Source organism: Salminus brasiliensis, chromosome 4, assembly GCF_030463535.1.
Source record: "Salminus brasiliensis chromosome 4, fSalBra1.hap2, whole genome shotgun sequence".
Classification (NCBI taxonomy): Eukaryota; Metazoa; Chordata; class Actinopteri; order Characiformes; family Bryconidae; genus Salminus; species Salminus brasiliensis.
Window position 1 is genome coordinate 30,229,607 of NC_132881.1, and position 15,534 is coordinate 30,245,140.

Genomic DNA, 15,534 nt, shown 5'->3' on the forward strand with positions numbered 1-15,534 from the left:
ACCAGACCGGGGTTCTACTTCTAGTCCTAGAGGTCCAAAGTCCAGGACAGTTTGGTGATTTCCCTGTTTAAACTGTTGTGGAATCTGATGTGCTTTGCAGGGAAAGTCATAAGCCAGATACAATATGACACCATGTAACACATAACACCACCAAATTCATTTCACAACCCAGATTTACTACATGGCCAATTCTGCTGCTGTTACTAGATAGTTATGTAGGTATACATATGTAGGTGAAATCAATGACAGATTCACTGATGTAGTGTTACAGTAAAATACATGTGAATTAATCTGGATAATGTGTTGTTTGTGATAAATATGAAATATGATGGTGAAGTCTACAATTAAATTGTTAAACCTTTTCACTTTTTCTGGAGGTTATCTTAAGGATTGATCCTAAAGATTATCTTGAGCTTAGCACTGGCCCAATGCAATTGTATAATGTTAGATACTTACAAATCCTGAGTGGCTTTCAACTACTGTTTCTGTTGCAACAGTGACTCACACTTTATATTAGCCCTTTCACTATTATGTCATTGTCCTTTGCTTAATACTGTGAAATGTTTTGCGGTAGATTACATTCAATGCCAATCTCAAGGGCCCCTGTTTTCCTAACTTCTGGTGTATTCTTTTGGTGTTAGTCTTTGATAAATCTGTTCCAGTCACACCATCAATGACACAGTAACTCCTTTTCAACATAAAAAACTCCATGCTACAAAGCTGACACTTGAGGTTTGGCTTGATGTGAAGTGTTTGTTCCTCTTACTTTGCTTTATTTTATTCAAAGTATTTATTCAAGTTGAAGCAAACCAGGAGAATTGCTTCTTACCGCATGAAGTATCTTTTAGACTGAACGGACTACAAGGAACGTAGTACAATGTACAAATTATAATTAATTTATTTTTATTGATGTGTATTTTTGTGTATTTTTAGACATGGATTTGAGTGCATTTCTTTGCTATCACCAGCTAAAACAAGCTTGTGCTACTTTATCATAACCATGCCACTTTCCAAACCATAGAACCCGAAGACAGCAGAAATGATCAATTTCAGACCTGTAGCAGCAGAAAATGCCAGAACATTGTAGAAAAAAACAAATTCAGTCCAATTATATTAAAACTAGCCTGTAACAGCCCAGAAATACTTGTAGCACAAGTATAAAGCAAAGTAAAGAATACCACTTCATTATGTCTGATACCAATACTACAATCTTGAGTACCTGCCGATACTGATAGCAATCCGATACCATACATTTCCTTCACCTTACTCTTAGACCCCTTGATTTTTTTTATGTAAAGTTTGATGGAAATTTATTTTTGCAAAAAAAAATTAAAAAGTTTAGAAGAGACAGTCATACATGCCATGTTGTTTTCAGGAAGTTCTAGGCTACTTAAATAACAACAGAATGTAGATATTTGTATAAATTTGACCAGATTTTGATCATAAATTTACTTTAAGTCTATATATGTGTATCTGTCTGTAAATTACACTAATCCTGAGGAATGAAGCCTAGAATACTGGCATTTACACTAGTTTAGGGTAATGGATCAAACTAGACTTTTTTTTTCTTCTGATATCTGTTCATATCCGTTCATATCTGTTCCGTTATTTATTTTTGTTTATATGTTTTGTACGTAATCTCACATTTACTGAAAGTAATGCATGTTTTTTTGTGAAAGTCGAACTAGCTGGCTAAATGAAGAAGTTGGCAAAACAAAGTAATTTTATTAAAAAGTAGTTCATTCTGAAGCTCCTTCTTTTTTTTTTAAAGGAAAGAAAAAAACGTCAGATTGATATCAGTATCAGCCAGTGCTGGTGGTCTCTGTGCCAGTATTGGTAGTGGAGAAGATAAACTGGTATTGTTCCATCTCTGGTTAAAAGGAGTTACTGTCTGTTTCTCACATCATCATCTACACTGTCACCCCTCCATCAAAGAAAGTTTTGTTTTTTATGTCACAAGAGTCACTGCTTCACTCACCCACTCGTCTCCTCCCCACACTCCTCCCCTACTCCCCCACCATCTCCATCTCTCCTCTCTGCTCTCTAACTGTTTACACACTGTCCAGGGGGCTCATGGTTTAGACGGCAAGCCTGGTCCAGTGGTGAGTGGCGTAAGACCCGTTCCCCTCACCCCCTCTCTCTCGCCTCTCATCTGTCTCTCTTTCTCTATCTGTCTCTCTCTCTCTCACCTTCCTCTCCCCATCTTCTCCTCCTGCCTCCACAGCCTGCCTGCCACTGCCTGTCTGTCTGCATTTGTGTCCGTATGTCTGCTTGGCTGTCCTTCTCTCTGCCTGTCTTTGTCTTTCTAGTGTTGTTCGCTGGTCAAGGTCTTTGTTTAGACTCTTCATGAGGGCTGTACTGGCATATGGATGACTTCAAGATGACGTTAGCTATGACCTCCCCTTTGCTGTGTCTAGAACGGGCTACTCAGTTTGTTTCTCAAGCTGTCAGCATGTAGCTGACAGATTGGGAGCATGGGTAAAAGCTGATAAACAAAACACACAGACAGTTCCAATGCAAAGATGAATAGTCTCCTCAGTGAACTTCCATGCCTTTCCAGCCCACCATATTCGGTCTTTACAAGCCTGACCTCAGATAACCTCATGCCACGAGAGCTGTATTCTTTCAAACAGAAAAGCTTTGATCTTGTGATGTCATACCAGGAGAGCATGCTGGGATGCGGCTGCATGTAGTATTGTTACAGAATGGCAAATCCTGGATGAGAAGACTGCAAGAAAAGTAAAAATAAAAGTCTAACTGCCCCTCTGTTGAATCCTGTGCAAAGTCAAGGAATCACAGCTGAAGATGGACTCGTCATTATCTTTTCGTGTGTCTGTTCATTACCCAGTAGATCAACAATCTTTACAGTCTTGGTACAGTGTTAGAGATTGGACATCAGAATGAATAGTATTCCTGAATGAATAGACCTTGTTTCAGTACTTCACAAGTATAGTCATGAGCAGAAACAACTAGAGCAGAAAACTCACTCTCAACTCTAAAAAGCTTGTTGATCTACTGGGCCTTAACACTTTCTCTCCCTTGATGACCCTGACACCCAGAGCCCTGGCTTCTGTTCAAAGCTGATATTTAACTGCTGTTCTTATGTTTAAAGGGTCTAATAGGACCGGCTGGTATACCTGGACCAGCAGGACCAAAAGGAGAAAGGGTGAGAACAGTTCCTTCACCTTTATCATGACCATTATTTTCAAAAATCTCTTCATGAATCATTGTGTATTTGTATTACCATCAATATGAAAGCAAATATTTTTACTGTGTAACCAAAGACAAAGTCCTTGTAGAAATGAAAGCCTTGATTCTGATGCCTTCATTTATCTGATTTTACTCTTGTAGGGAGAGAAAGGAGACATGGGAGTAGCAGGACCAATTGGGCCTCAAGGCATCCCTGTAAGTATATATAACCATATATCAGGACTGGATGATATAGTAAAAATGTTATATCATGATATTTAAGGACATTTTCATGCTACATAATATTTATCGCAATATTTTGCCATGCATGCAAATTCCACTAGTATCTACACATTTTAGAAACTACTATCCAAATACTGTCCTATACTGTGTACAAATTTGTATTGAAAATTTGTTTCTACTCCTTCCAATTAAACAACATTAATTACACTCTCTATAATAACATGTCAGTCTGCTCATAAAAAGCATATTGTATATGAAGATACCATATATGTATATACTACAGTATATCACTGCTGCCCAATGAAAAACATGCATCTCCCTTTTTCTCTTTTTCTCTGTACACTTTGTAAATAATGCTGGATGAATATACCAATACTCTTTTTAAGGACCTTTCTGCCTTCACCTGTAAATTCACCATTTTTCCTATCTAGCTTGTCTTACTTTCTGAGTTGCAAGATTACTTTCAACAAGATCTTAAAACATATGCTTAGAGAAGCCCACATTTAATGAGTGTTTAAAGATTCAGAGAATGTATAAAATTAGCAGACGGGTCCTACTTACAATTGGTGATATGCTTTAGGCCTGATTTGCTAGTCTGGAGATGCAAGGTTATATATATATATAACATATAACATAATATATGTAGCTTTTGTTCATATTCGTTAATTATTTCCTTACTTCAACAGGGTTTAGTAGGACCAGCAGGACTAAAAGGAAACCGGGTAAGATCTGCTGGTGTTTGAATGCTATCTAAAGTACAATGTTGTCTTTATAATAAGACATTTACACAATGTTCTCTTTTTGGAGGGAGGTTTGGGTGAAGTTCAAACCCAGCATGGTTCTGCTGCCATTAAATTTTGTACTGTTGAATGTCCTCGAAAGGACTTTTGCATAGTTTTTGGGCATTTTGTTCTATTCTTTTTTTCATAACACATTTGCTGAAAAATGAGCAGGACCATGCTAGGTTCAGTGACTTTGTGCTTGTGGTAGTCATGTTCATAAATTCTACTGTATATTTGATAGAAGGTCTGTTAGAATAACATGTCTGAATGTTGTTCATTACTGTTGATAGTTATTTTGCAGGATCCTCTTGTGTACATTTAATATAAATATAAATTCAAGCCACAATATATATATTTAAAGAACCTGCAAAATGCATCATATTTCTTTTAAGTGAAAGGTTATGTGTGTATGTTCTTCCACTGTGTATCTCTTACATCTCTCCATCCTCCCAGAATAGCTATGTGTTTCCTTCCTATTAACACTAATTTCCTCAGTTATTGCTTGAATAACTTCCACCTTGAAAGTCAGGACATGTCAATGTTCCTCTCAGCACCCTCTACTGGTGGTATCAGAAAAGATCATTATTAGGGCTTTCAGTAGGTTAGCCAAATTTTAGAGCTCTCGTCATCGCTGATCACATTTGATTGACACAAAAGGCTGATTTGTCTCTGTTTAATGATGGACAGTTCAGTTGAAGGTGCTGAGGTGGGCTTGCAGGGCACGGTGCTGTTTTTACTGTTTTCCTCCTCTTGTCTTCCTCTGTTTTTTCCACAGGTCTTCCTCTCCCCTTTTCCTCCCCTGCACCTTGGCCTGTGACCCCTGGCTCTTTTTGCAGAGTCGGGCCGGGTCGTCCTCTCTGTCCCTCTCTCCCTTCCTGGCCTCCTCCTGCTCCTCCTGCTCCTCTAATGTTGTAGCCTGGGTTAATACTCCTCCTCATTCCTCCTCTACTCCTTCACTTACTTTCCTGCCAACCAGCCCTTGATGCATTCTGTCTCTGCTAGCGTGCACAGCCCTCACTGTTCTGTCATCATCACAAAGCCTTAAAGCTACAGTAGAGCACGTGGGCCTGTAAAGACCCTGCTGAAACACTTAAAAAGAGGTTTGCGTGTTGGCTCTGAGTTAAAATAATGAACAGGATACTGCACAGAACCAAAAGAACCAAAGCTATGAGTAGCTCATAATATGTGCATATGTATATATGGTTTGAAGTAATTGGGATGAAAATATAAAAATAAAATTGATCCACAATATAGTGAGAATTGCATTTGAAAATTAAGTATAATTTGCACTATTTGCTATAATGAACTGGCTTTCAGAACAAAGATTGAGACTGAGATCATGGATTATATTTCTCCTTTGATGGTAAATTTCCTTCCCAAAAGTCTATTACAAGGCCTAATGTCCAAAGAACAAGTTCTAAAAGGATACATAATAAATAATTTGTGAAGGCATAGCCTAATATATCATTTTTAGTTTAATATTTTAGGAAAGGAAGTGTCTGTATAAACTGACTAGACCTGAGAAAGAAACATTTATGTTTATGCTCTTCTTTTGTTGAATGTAGGTGCTATTTTCTGCATGAGAACTGTGCACTCTAGCAAGAGACAGAATCCTACAATTCCTAAATCATAAAATCCCAAATTTCCCCAAAAGCCTTAGACCTTTGGTGTGCAGACATTGAAATGAAAACATCTTTTGATTTTCAAGGATTTCTCTATATTTGGGAGTGATATATTTTACAATTATGTCTAATAGATTGTTTGTATTGTATTATTATATTGTCCTTCATACCGCAGCAGCTTGTTAGGATCTAAAGTAACCTAGAGCTTCAGTTAATCCACTGTTGAGCCTTCACTTCACGTCAGAGATTCATATTATTACCAAAATATACTGTTCCCAAAAAAAACATAAGTTCAAAGTTTGAACCTAGTGCTTGTACAGCTCAGCAGGGCTTCTCTTTCAATCTAGTGAGCAAATAAAAACCATCTTGTACACATGGAGGTAAGCTAAGCGTTGTCAGTGAGCTTTATTAAACAGTATTTAGTACAAAATAATGTGTCCCTGAGGCCGACAAAATTGGTATACTACTAGTTAGGTTCTGAATGTGAATAGCAGCTCATACAGCAGTTAAAGGACAGGTGCCCTGTCTGATGCCAATTATCCTTCAACAAAACGAGGAAAACTGTGTGTTTCTGTGAAATGCTGTGAAGTAGATGTTGATGATCATGATAACCTGAGCATTAGCTCTTTTCTTCACATTTTGCAGATCACACAATGCTTGGAACTGTGTTAGTTCCACTGTATTTTAATCTCTGAGCCTAGCATATTTGAGAGTCCTGGATAATCTGTGCTTTTATGCTTCCGATGTATCGTATTGTTTGTGTTATAATCTAGTAATATGTAAAATTAAAACCTCATTAGCTTTTTATCACAATTTATAAAATAACGGTAAAATAAATATTACCTTTTGTAAACATGAAGAATTAACCAATACATACAAAATAAAAGCTTTCCTTATATTAGCATACTAAACAGTTACTGTTACAGAGACTCTATATCTAAAATATAATATACTGTGCACAGTAACTTGAATTCAAGTGCTTAATGATGATTAAATGTACAATTTAGTGCAATGACAAATAAACCTTTTTGTTCTAACCATCAGTCATAAATAGCAGGAGTTTGCACACCAACAGCTTTGGCTTAAACCCCTTTTCCCTAACCCCTCCACTCACACCTAAATCCCTCTATCATTCACTTTATTATAGGTCAGTACAAAAGCACATCTTTTGTTCTTAAAACATATAAATGTCTTGAATGACTCCTAATGAACTTCTTATATTTACTGCTTTAGTTCAACGGGAGGACTAAAGTCTGTCTTTTTGAATGCACTGTTCTTTGCAGGGGGAAAGGGGCAAGAGAGGCAACAGGGGGGCCAAAGGGGATAAGGGAGACCAAGGAGCCCCTGGATTAGATGCCCCCTGTCCATTGGTATGTCCTTTGATCAATGTGGAACATCAAGGCTAAAGGTGACAAATGGTGGTTGGGATAAAAAACAGCATCCCCAGCAGCCACAAACATCACCTTATGTCTCGGTGTGATAATAACAATCACCCAAAGTGGTTCTGGTCCAAGTCTATGTTGTTATGTATTTGAAATGCGTATATTACATAAAGCCTGAGGTCCAGAACTTTCTATGGGTTTTTCCATTTTCAGGATTTGCTCTGACATGGAAAAGGGGGTCCTGCTATCTCCACTATCTCCATTTATCCATTTAGCAAATGCCCTTATCTACTTCAGCTTCAGTGTCATTCAATGAGTGTGAACACTCCTAAAAATCAAGATTCCTAAATGGTTCTTGGCTTGGATGTATGGCCCCTTCTTCTCAGTGTCAGGTCCAGTCTGCATGCTCTGGACTGGCCTGCCTCCAGGCTGCTCTGGGTGGAGCAGCCATGCCCTCAGCAGTGCCCTGCGTGGGGCGCTGCAGTACAGGAAGATGTTCATGTGACTGATTTTGTGAACAGGGTTTCCGAGGCTTTAAAGGGGAGAAAGGTGAACCAGGCCTGCCAGGCCTGGATGGGCTGGATGCCCCGTGCCCTGTGGTATGGTGCTCGCTCTCTATGTGTCCCTGCCTTTTCTAGCATGTTCACTTGCTTACAAAACCCCTCACACCACACCCTGATCACACACTCTTAACACAATGTGCTGTTGTGAGTTCTGGTGATTTGGACAGTTCTGAATATCTTAGATGTGTAACCCAAACATTTTGGGCATGCCTTGATTGTGAGCTACATTATGCTGTAGCTCGTTTTGCACTGAAACCACTAACCACTTAATTTCCTTATATGATTACAAAGCTAAATTCTTTATTCATTGGCCAATTCTATGTCAACTGTTAATGCTTTTTTCTGTTAACACTCAGTTTTTGCTACAATGCTAAATAATGAAGCAGTTAATCCTTTAATTTCTTGCTTTTGCTGTTACAGTTGTTTAACCTAAAAATCTTGTAACGCATGCATCACTAATTCATTTTAACAGTATTAAAAATATTTCTTCCTCAAAAATTTTTGCTTCTTACATCTATGCATGGATGTCCAATTAGTGTAGCTAATTATAACACAGTATCTGCAAATAATGAGCTTCTTATACCCCATAATATATATATATACTAACACTAATTCCCACATGTAAACTAACCTAATTAGCCACTGCACATCCACATGGGTCATCAAACAAAAGCACTTCTGGCCTGGCACCTCGAAGTAGAGTTTCCAAAAAAATCCAAGGAGACGCATGACTTGTTGGAAATATGTAACATTAGTTAATTTTACCTCTTTTAAAATGCACACAAACTCATTTAAATGAGTACAACCCATATAATATATGATTATATTGTTAACAAACAGAAATGACAAGAAATGTCTTGCAATAAATGTCTCTGTATAAGTGTTTGTGATTACTATCTGGACACGTGCTGATCTTATGTTTCATACAGTTTTATGTAGTTTATGCATATTTTGAGTTTCATTGTTTCTTACAATTGCCCCTCTCTTTCTCAGGGCGACGATGGTCTACCAGTACCAGGGTGTTGGAATAAAGTAAGTACTTTTTAATGTTTGTTTGCAGTGTGCTTGGAGTGATGCAGAAAACAATATGAGTAGGCATATTAGTATGCATCATATACTAATCCTCCAATGCCATTATGAAATAACACACTAGAAATGGAGGTGTATTTTCTAAAACTATGTCTAAACTGTAATTTCCCATTATAATACAACATTCAATAAAATTACACTTGGTAAAAACTTTTTTTCAGACATTTAATAATTATCCAAGAATGTTTTATCAGCTTTGTTTTTAGTCATAGTTTAAATTGTATTATATATATTATATATTATATTAATCGTATATTGATTTAATGCATTAAAAATTTAACATTTCTCTAGAAAACAAAACATCTCTAAGCCTCCATGCATGAAATAACATGCTGTGTTCTCTGTGCTTCTTGTTTTGCAGTGACGTTAATTCCGGGAATGCCTTGTTTGATTGTACATAGAATATTTATTTTTGTATTGTTTTGCTCTGTTATATGATGGAAAAAAATACAGAAAATCACAAAAATACTGGCAGGACTTTTGTACAGATTGTTTATTTTTAATACTGGTAATATTGTTTAAGTAATGGATTTTATACTGTGCCTATGCATTATGTCAAAATGTTTTGATTAAGGAGGAAGTATACTGTGGCAGCATATGCATGATATTTGTGCATTATGTTAACTGATATGTGCCTATTAACTTATTTTATAATGGTGTTATGATGAGATGTAACAGACCATGCTGCACTGATCAGTGGAGCTGGAATTTTGAAGTGGCCTTCCATGAGGAAAACCCTCCTTTCTGAGATTAAAATCGACACCAAAAGTTACACGGAACCGACAGACGCAACACTGTAATCTCGAATGTTTACTGGAAGCTACAAGGGCTCATTTATAACAATGTGCTTACCATAAGTCTCATCAAACTCGCGAGATTTCTATAACCGTTTACTTGTATGACTGGCAGTGCATAAATTATTGGTATTTGTAGACACACCTTCAGTAAATATTTTAATCTCTTTGAGAGGGTTTTCTGTAAGAATCTTTGTAGTCCAAACTTCCAGAAAGTTAACAAATAACAGAACAGTTGTTGGGCAGCTTTAAAAGGAATTCTCTCTCTCTATGCATTATTTTAACTTTGATAAGACATACATGGAGACATAACTTAGCAGTTACGGCTCTGAATCTTGCTTTGAGCAACTACTTTTTTGTAAGCTCTTGACCTTGTGTTAGAATAGTGCCAAAGCCATGTTACACATCTGACCAATACTCATGAAGTCTTCCTTTAATTTATATCATATGTATATTGCTGCTCACTGACTAGCAAGCTGCTGCATTTGCTATTACGCTCCTGTGCCCTATTGTACCTCATCTGACCAGCAGAAATGAAGAAAGAAGCCAAGCAATACACACATTTTACTTAATGGAAACGTTATGCTTTTCGTTCATAAAGTACAGTATGTTAGGGTCACACGAGGAAGGCCCCTAGCTAACATTTGTTTGTGTGTTTTGTTCTTGTGATTATTATTGTGTAACAAGTGTTGAAGAAGTGATTTGTTTGATGAAATTAATGTTTTGTGTTTGATTGCTGCTGCTTACCATGAAAAGCTCTGTCTGAATTCCATTTTGCCTTTCATTGAGATGAACTACAGTCTGCTACAATAGTCCGCTTCAGCAAACTCATCATCAGGCTGTGATACCTCATACTAACATGTGCTGTAATGCTTCTACCCTGCCATAGTAGTCATGAGGAATGTCAGAATGTCAGAAAAGCTATCTACATGAACATCAAAAAGAAAATAAATTGTAGTCAAACTCTTACTATTTTAAACACGTCTTATTTATTCATAATATTTTTAATTATTTTTCTGTTCTGATGGTTAGAAAGTCTGAAATCTATAAATTACTGAATCTGCACAATCTCGCTGTTTGACTTCGGGCATGGCCTTGGGAGGACAGATCCATTTTGCCTGCCAAAAGAAAAACTTGCTTGAGTGTGTTATTTTTCTGCTACTCACTTTGGTCTTGTGTTTGTGTTCTTCTAACTTGCACTTGGTAAATTGAGTGATTTCATACTATTAGACTATTGTCTTCAGACACGTGTAGACTGTAGACATTAAAGGGGCCATAAAACAGAAAAGAGTATGATTTACTATGTAAACTATAATGAGATTTTGAATATATACAGTACACACCCAGTTGATGTACAGGTGACGGCTCATTCACATAAGAGTGACACGGAAGGTTGTTGCTGCAGACTAGTTTTCACCAACCCTGCTCCTGGAAACATGCCTTCCTGCAGACATTCAGGCATTATGAAGCCCACCTGATCCATCTCATTGTTTTCAGAAGTCCTTTATTAGCTAACTGACGTGTGTAACATTTGAGATGGAACCTGCAGGTCGATCTTCAGAGGAAAGCTTGGTGACCACTGCTGTTATTGGAGTGGAAAAGACCCAGACATCCAAAAGTAGAACAATTATAACAAAGAAAACCACATTCACACAGAAAGAGTTAAGAGCCTTTGCACAAGGGCCAAACAATAGCAGCTTAGCAAACCCAGGTATTAAAAACCCACAACTTATTATCAATAACCCATTGCTCTAGCCACTGAGCCACCACTGCACAGCTACATTTATCTTCAATAAATTTGATTGAATTTTAATTTGGGCTTGACTAGTAGGGAGAGTAATGGTCACTGTGAATATTTAAGAATCATCTTTTGGGAAGCCTAGCACAGTTCCTTTTGGGAAATTTCAGCACAGCTTTTTCAGTGAGCCAATCAAGACCTAGGTCATTGACATACAGGCTTAATGCAAAACAGCTTGTTAAAGCTTGTTTATTTATTAAAATAATATAAAAATATTACAATTATTTTGGTGCATAAATCTATGGATGAATTACAAGTAGACTTAAAGCAAGACTAAATATACATTATGGCCCCTTTAATTTCCATGAAGTATACTTAAAGGACCAGCATCACTGGAGTAACTTGTCTTTGTTTCATTAAAAGGGTCAGAATCCTTTCCAGCTGGCTAAGAAGTAACACTACTAAGAGAGCCGCCTGGTTGTGCCGAGTCTTTGTTCTAAGCTACATAAGGAAACTTGAAGAGATTGTAGGAGATCTTTGAGTTCTGCTCTGTGGAGGCTGTTTGATGGATGTTCCAGTGGGCTACAGCAAGCCCTGCATTACTGGGAGGCCCCACAGAGGGGCGGAGATGAGCAAACTTGACTTTGATAGGACCTATGCAAGGAATTGAGGGCCTCACAGAAGAAACGGCCATAACACCGATAGTGTATCACTCTCACCACATTTTATACACTTTCATTTCTTTTGTTATCTTGTTCACTATGTGAAAAAAGGACATTTTGTAGTATTGTACTTTTCTTTTTTTTTATTTTACACCAGTAACTGTGATCCGAGAATTCAGCGCAGCTCACTGAACATCTCATCTCAGTGTTCATGTGTTTCCAGACTACCAAACAAGAAAAAGAACAAATTTTTGATGATTCCTGATTTCAGTTTTTCACTGCCGTTTGTCAATCTGAGAGTGGCAGCGAGTGTCTGAGCCTTTACTCGCAGATTGACACCTCCACTCATTTCACAGTGTGTTTAAATGTATATACAGGAAATGCAAACTGTTTCAATGTAAAATGAAAATATATCTATATATTGTGATATTATGACACGTCACAATGGCATTAAATCGTAACAAATGTACAGCTATCTCCATATATCTCATATATGCCCAGAAATAGTGACTGGCATCGACAGTTGTAGAACATATGGGGTTACTGTAGTTACTGTACTGTCATTTAGTGTAGATTGTCAATACTCCTATACTAGTGCAGGATTTCTACAGTACTTCTATACTGGTGTAATTATAATTATAATTATAATTATATAACACAGAATGCAGTAGAAAGTTTAAAATGTCATTACAGTGGTTCCGATTCATATTTGCTTTAAATGAACATAATAGATCACATTTGTATTATAAACATATCATGGTATAAAGAAAAGCTGGGGGTTTTTGTTTTTGTTTTTTTCTGGGCAGCTAAACTTTGTTGATTGCCTTTGAACGGTATTTAATCATCCATGAAACATTAGTTTTGCTGTTTATTTAAGACATTACTTTTCAGCCTTCTGTTCACAAAGGTGTTTATGATCTTTATTTTTAGTGATCCTCAAGAGGTGGGATTTTTTTTAACATTTTTAAAAGTTTACTTTGTATGGAAGGCCAAAGTGGAGCTGCAGGTTCTGTTTAGAGACTCTGAACAGCTGTTAATGCAGTAACAGCCTATTTTTAGTTGTCCGGTACACAGTTATTATTATCAAAGCCGCAGATGCATGAAAGGCATACACACATGGTGCAGCTCAGTATATGACATTATCACACCAACCCCAACCACCGTTTAAAACTGGAAATATCTTTATCACTTTTCAAAGCGACACTGTCACCTGGTTTCATGTATGATAGCAGCTGGATGATGACGAGGTGTTTATTAATGCACAGAAGCATTCCTGAAGTCATAGTGTATTTTGACAGCTGTCCTCAGCTCAAGACTTCATCCAGTGAACACAGTTAGTGTTTGTTATTAAAGAAGTCACCTTTTGAGACTTGCAGCTTCTCAATGCTTTGTTAATACCATTCATGTGTGTGTGCGTGTGTGTATAACACGAAAAGTACAGCAGCTTTTTCCATTTGGAATTCTGAAACGAAACAAAATTGGCAAAATCAGACTATCCAGGCATTCATTTTCTGAAGCAGTAACATTAGTCAGTGACATTCAGAACAATATTTTAGTTTTGCAAATACCTGGATGTGGCTTTAATAAGCTTCAGATATATTCCGACCCAAATAACTGCAGTGTTAGTATTTATTATTGTGTTGTTTGTTTAATGTCCTGGTTGGATGATTTGAATTTACAAATGGGATTTAGTGCTTACACTAAAACACACAATTTCTGTATATATATATATATATATATATATATATATATATATATATATATATATATATATATAATTTTTATGACTGTTGATTTGCACATTGTATGGAGTGTGTATAGATATTGTTTGTACTGTATGTCATTTATTTTTTAAAAAGAACATTTCCCTAATGACACAACCTGTACTGTGTCTTGATCTTATCTTGTCCTTTGTACAGGGCATTCTTCATGTGTACAATATGTTAGTAAATATGGTATACTCAGTATGGTTAGGTAAACTCATTCATTTATTCTGAAATTGGAATCTTTAGACAGTTATGTGTTGCTTTGTTTTTGTTTTTGTTTGTTTAATTGTTTTGGAGGCTGAAGATGGTCTTCAGTTGAACATTTTGTAGATTGTTAAGGTTATTTTTCTAATTGCATGCAATACCAGCCAAGACCGTGTTGAACAGACAGCAGAGTGGATGCAGATAAACATCAGCACTGAGAAAGGTGTCTCTATGGTACTGTCAGTGTATACGGTATATCTGAGAATCACCTTTTAACAAAAAAAGAAAAATCTAGATCCACATTTTATATGAAATTGGTTTGATACAAATTTCTACATACTACATTTAACTGTCGGACATAAACATTTTTGTTTTTTTTTACTTTTTTTTATCTGAACTCACTCTGTGTGGCTGAACTCTTCTCTTATTCTATTGTAACAGCTGTCAAGTCTTTTTGGATACATAGACAAGATTTGACAGTTGTAGACTTGAATGCCAGTCTATGTTCGATTCATTCTGATTTTTATTTATAAATCTCTTTTTTTGTGCTTTACCAGGATACTACTACTTTATTTTTGAGCTCACAATACACAAAATCCACTTTTCTTTTAAATCAGACTTACAGAAAGCATGCACACATGGGACTAGATGTAGGTTTTCTTTGTTAATATCTAACTGAAGATAGAAATAAGGGCATTTATACACAGTAAGTCACTTTAACAGTACATGCTATCAGGAACAATCACTTGCATGCTGATATGTGGGTTTTCTGCACTTCAGTGTACTCATCTAACACTTTCATTAGTTTAGCTCTTCTACAACAGGCCTCTTTAACTTGACTTTGGATTGCATCCTGGCTTCGTCTTTCTTTCAAAAGTATGTTTTGAACTCAAATACTGAATAGAGATGTAAAGATTTGTTAATACAGATTCAGTGTATGCATTTTGGGACACCCAATACAAACCAAAGATTTATTTATTAGTTACATTTTACTGTCTCCATATAAAGATTAACCATTTTTTATTCATAGAGAAAACATGTTTTTGAAATATTCAGTCAATGTCACTCAATAAATGGTTGAAAAAAAAACAAGCAACACGTTTGTTCATTGTTTTTAAAGATGAGCTATACAAGGTGCCACAAAGGTTTTAATGGGTAGATCTTATATATCTCTTTATAAATAAGACGGCAGTGTGAAGACAAAATTGAAATGTTTTTAATATAATAATTGTTTTTGTTTGTTTGTTTTCATTTGTTCTTAAAGGGGAATTGTAGTTTTCTAAATATATGCATAATTCAAAGGTTGAGATGTCAGCTAAGCCACTCACAGTTAACTGTTGTGAATGGTAAATTGTAAAGCAATGCAAATATAGCTATTTGCTTTATTTCACAAAACAGTCATTGAGCTTCCACATCTTTATAAAAGTGGTGGTTTTCCTGCCAGAACGTCTCAAAGCATCTCAAACCTGTCATAGTCTCAGTTTTATTGAAGTTTTCCAC

At 36.4% G+C, this 15,534-nt stretch overlaps 1 protein-coding gene across 1 annotated transcript in view; it reads left to right on the plus strand.

Moving 5' to 3' along the window:
- The window catches only part of col13a1 (collagen, type XIII, alpha 1), a 52,754-nt gene extending 42,121 nt beyond the window's left edge, over window positions 1–10,633 (plus strand). Inside the window, exons 34-39 of the mRNA XM_072677959.1 lie at window positions 3,113–3,166; window positions 3,352–3,405; window positions 4,119–4,154; window positions 7,740–7,817; window positions 8,775–8,813; window positions 9,232–10,633. Coding sequence (XP_072534060.1) covers window positions 3,113–3,166; window positions 3,352–3,405; window positions 4,119–4,154; window positions 7,740–7,817; window positions 8,775–8,813; window positions 9,232–9,234 — 264 coding nt within the window. The 3' untranslated portion in view covers window positions 9,235–10,633. The remainder of the gene's footprint in view (window positions 1–3,112; window positions 3,167–3,351; window positions 3,406–4,118; window positions 4,155–7,739; window positions 7,818–8,774; window positions 8,814–9,231) is intronic.
- Window positions 10,634–15,534: the final 4,901 nt, after the last annotated feature.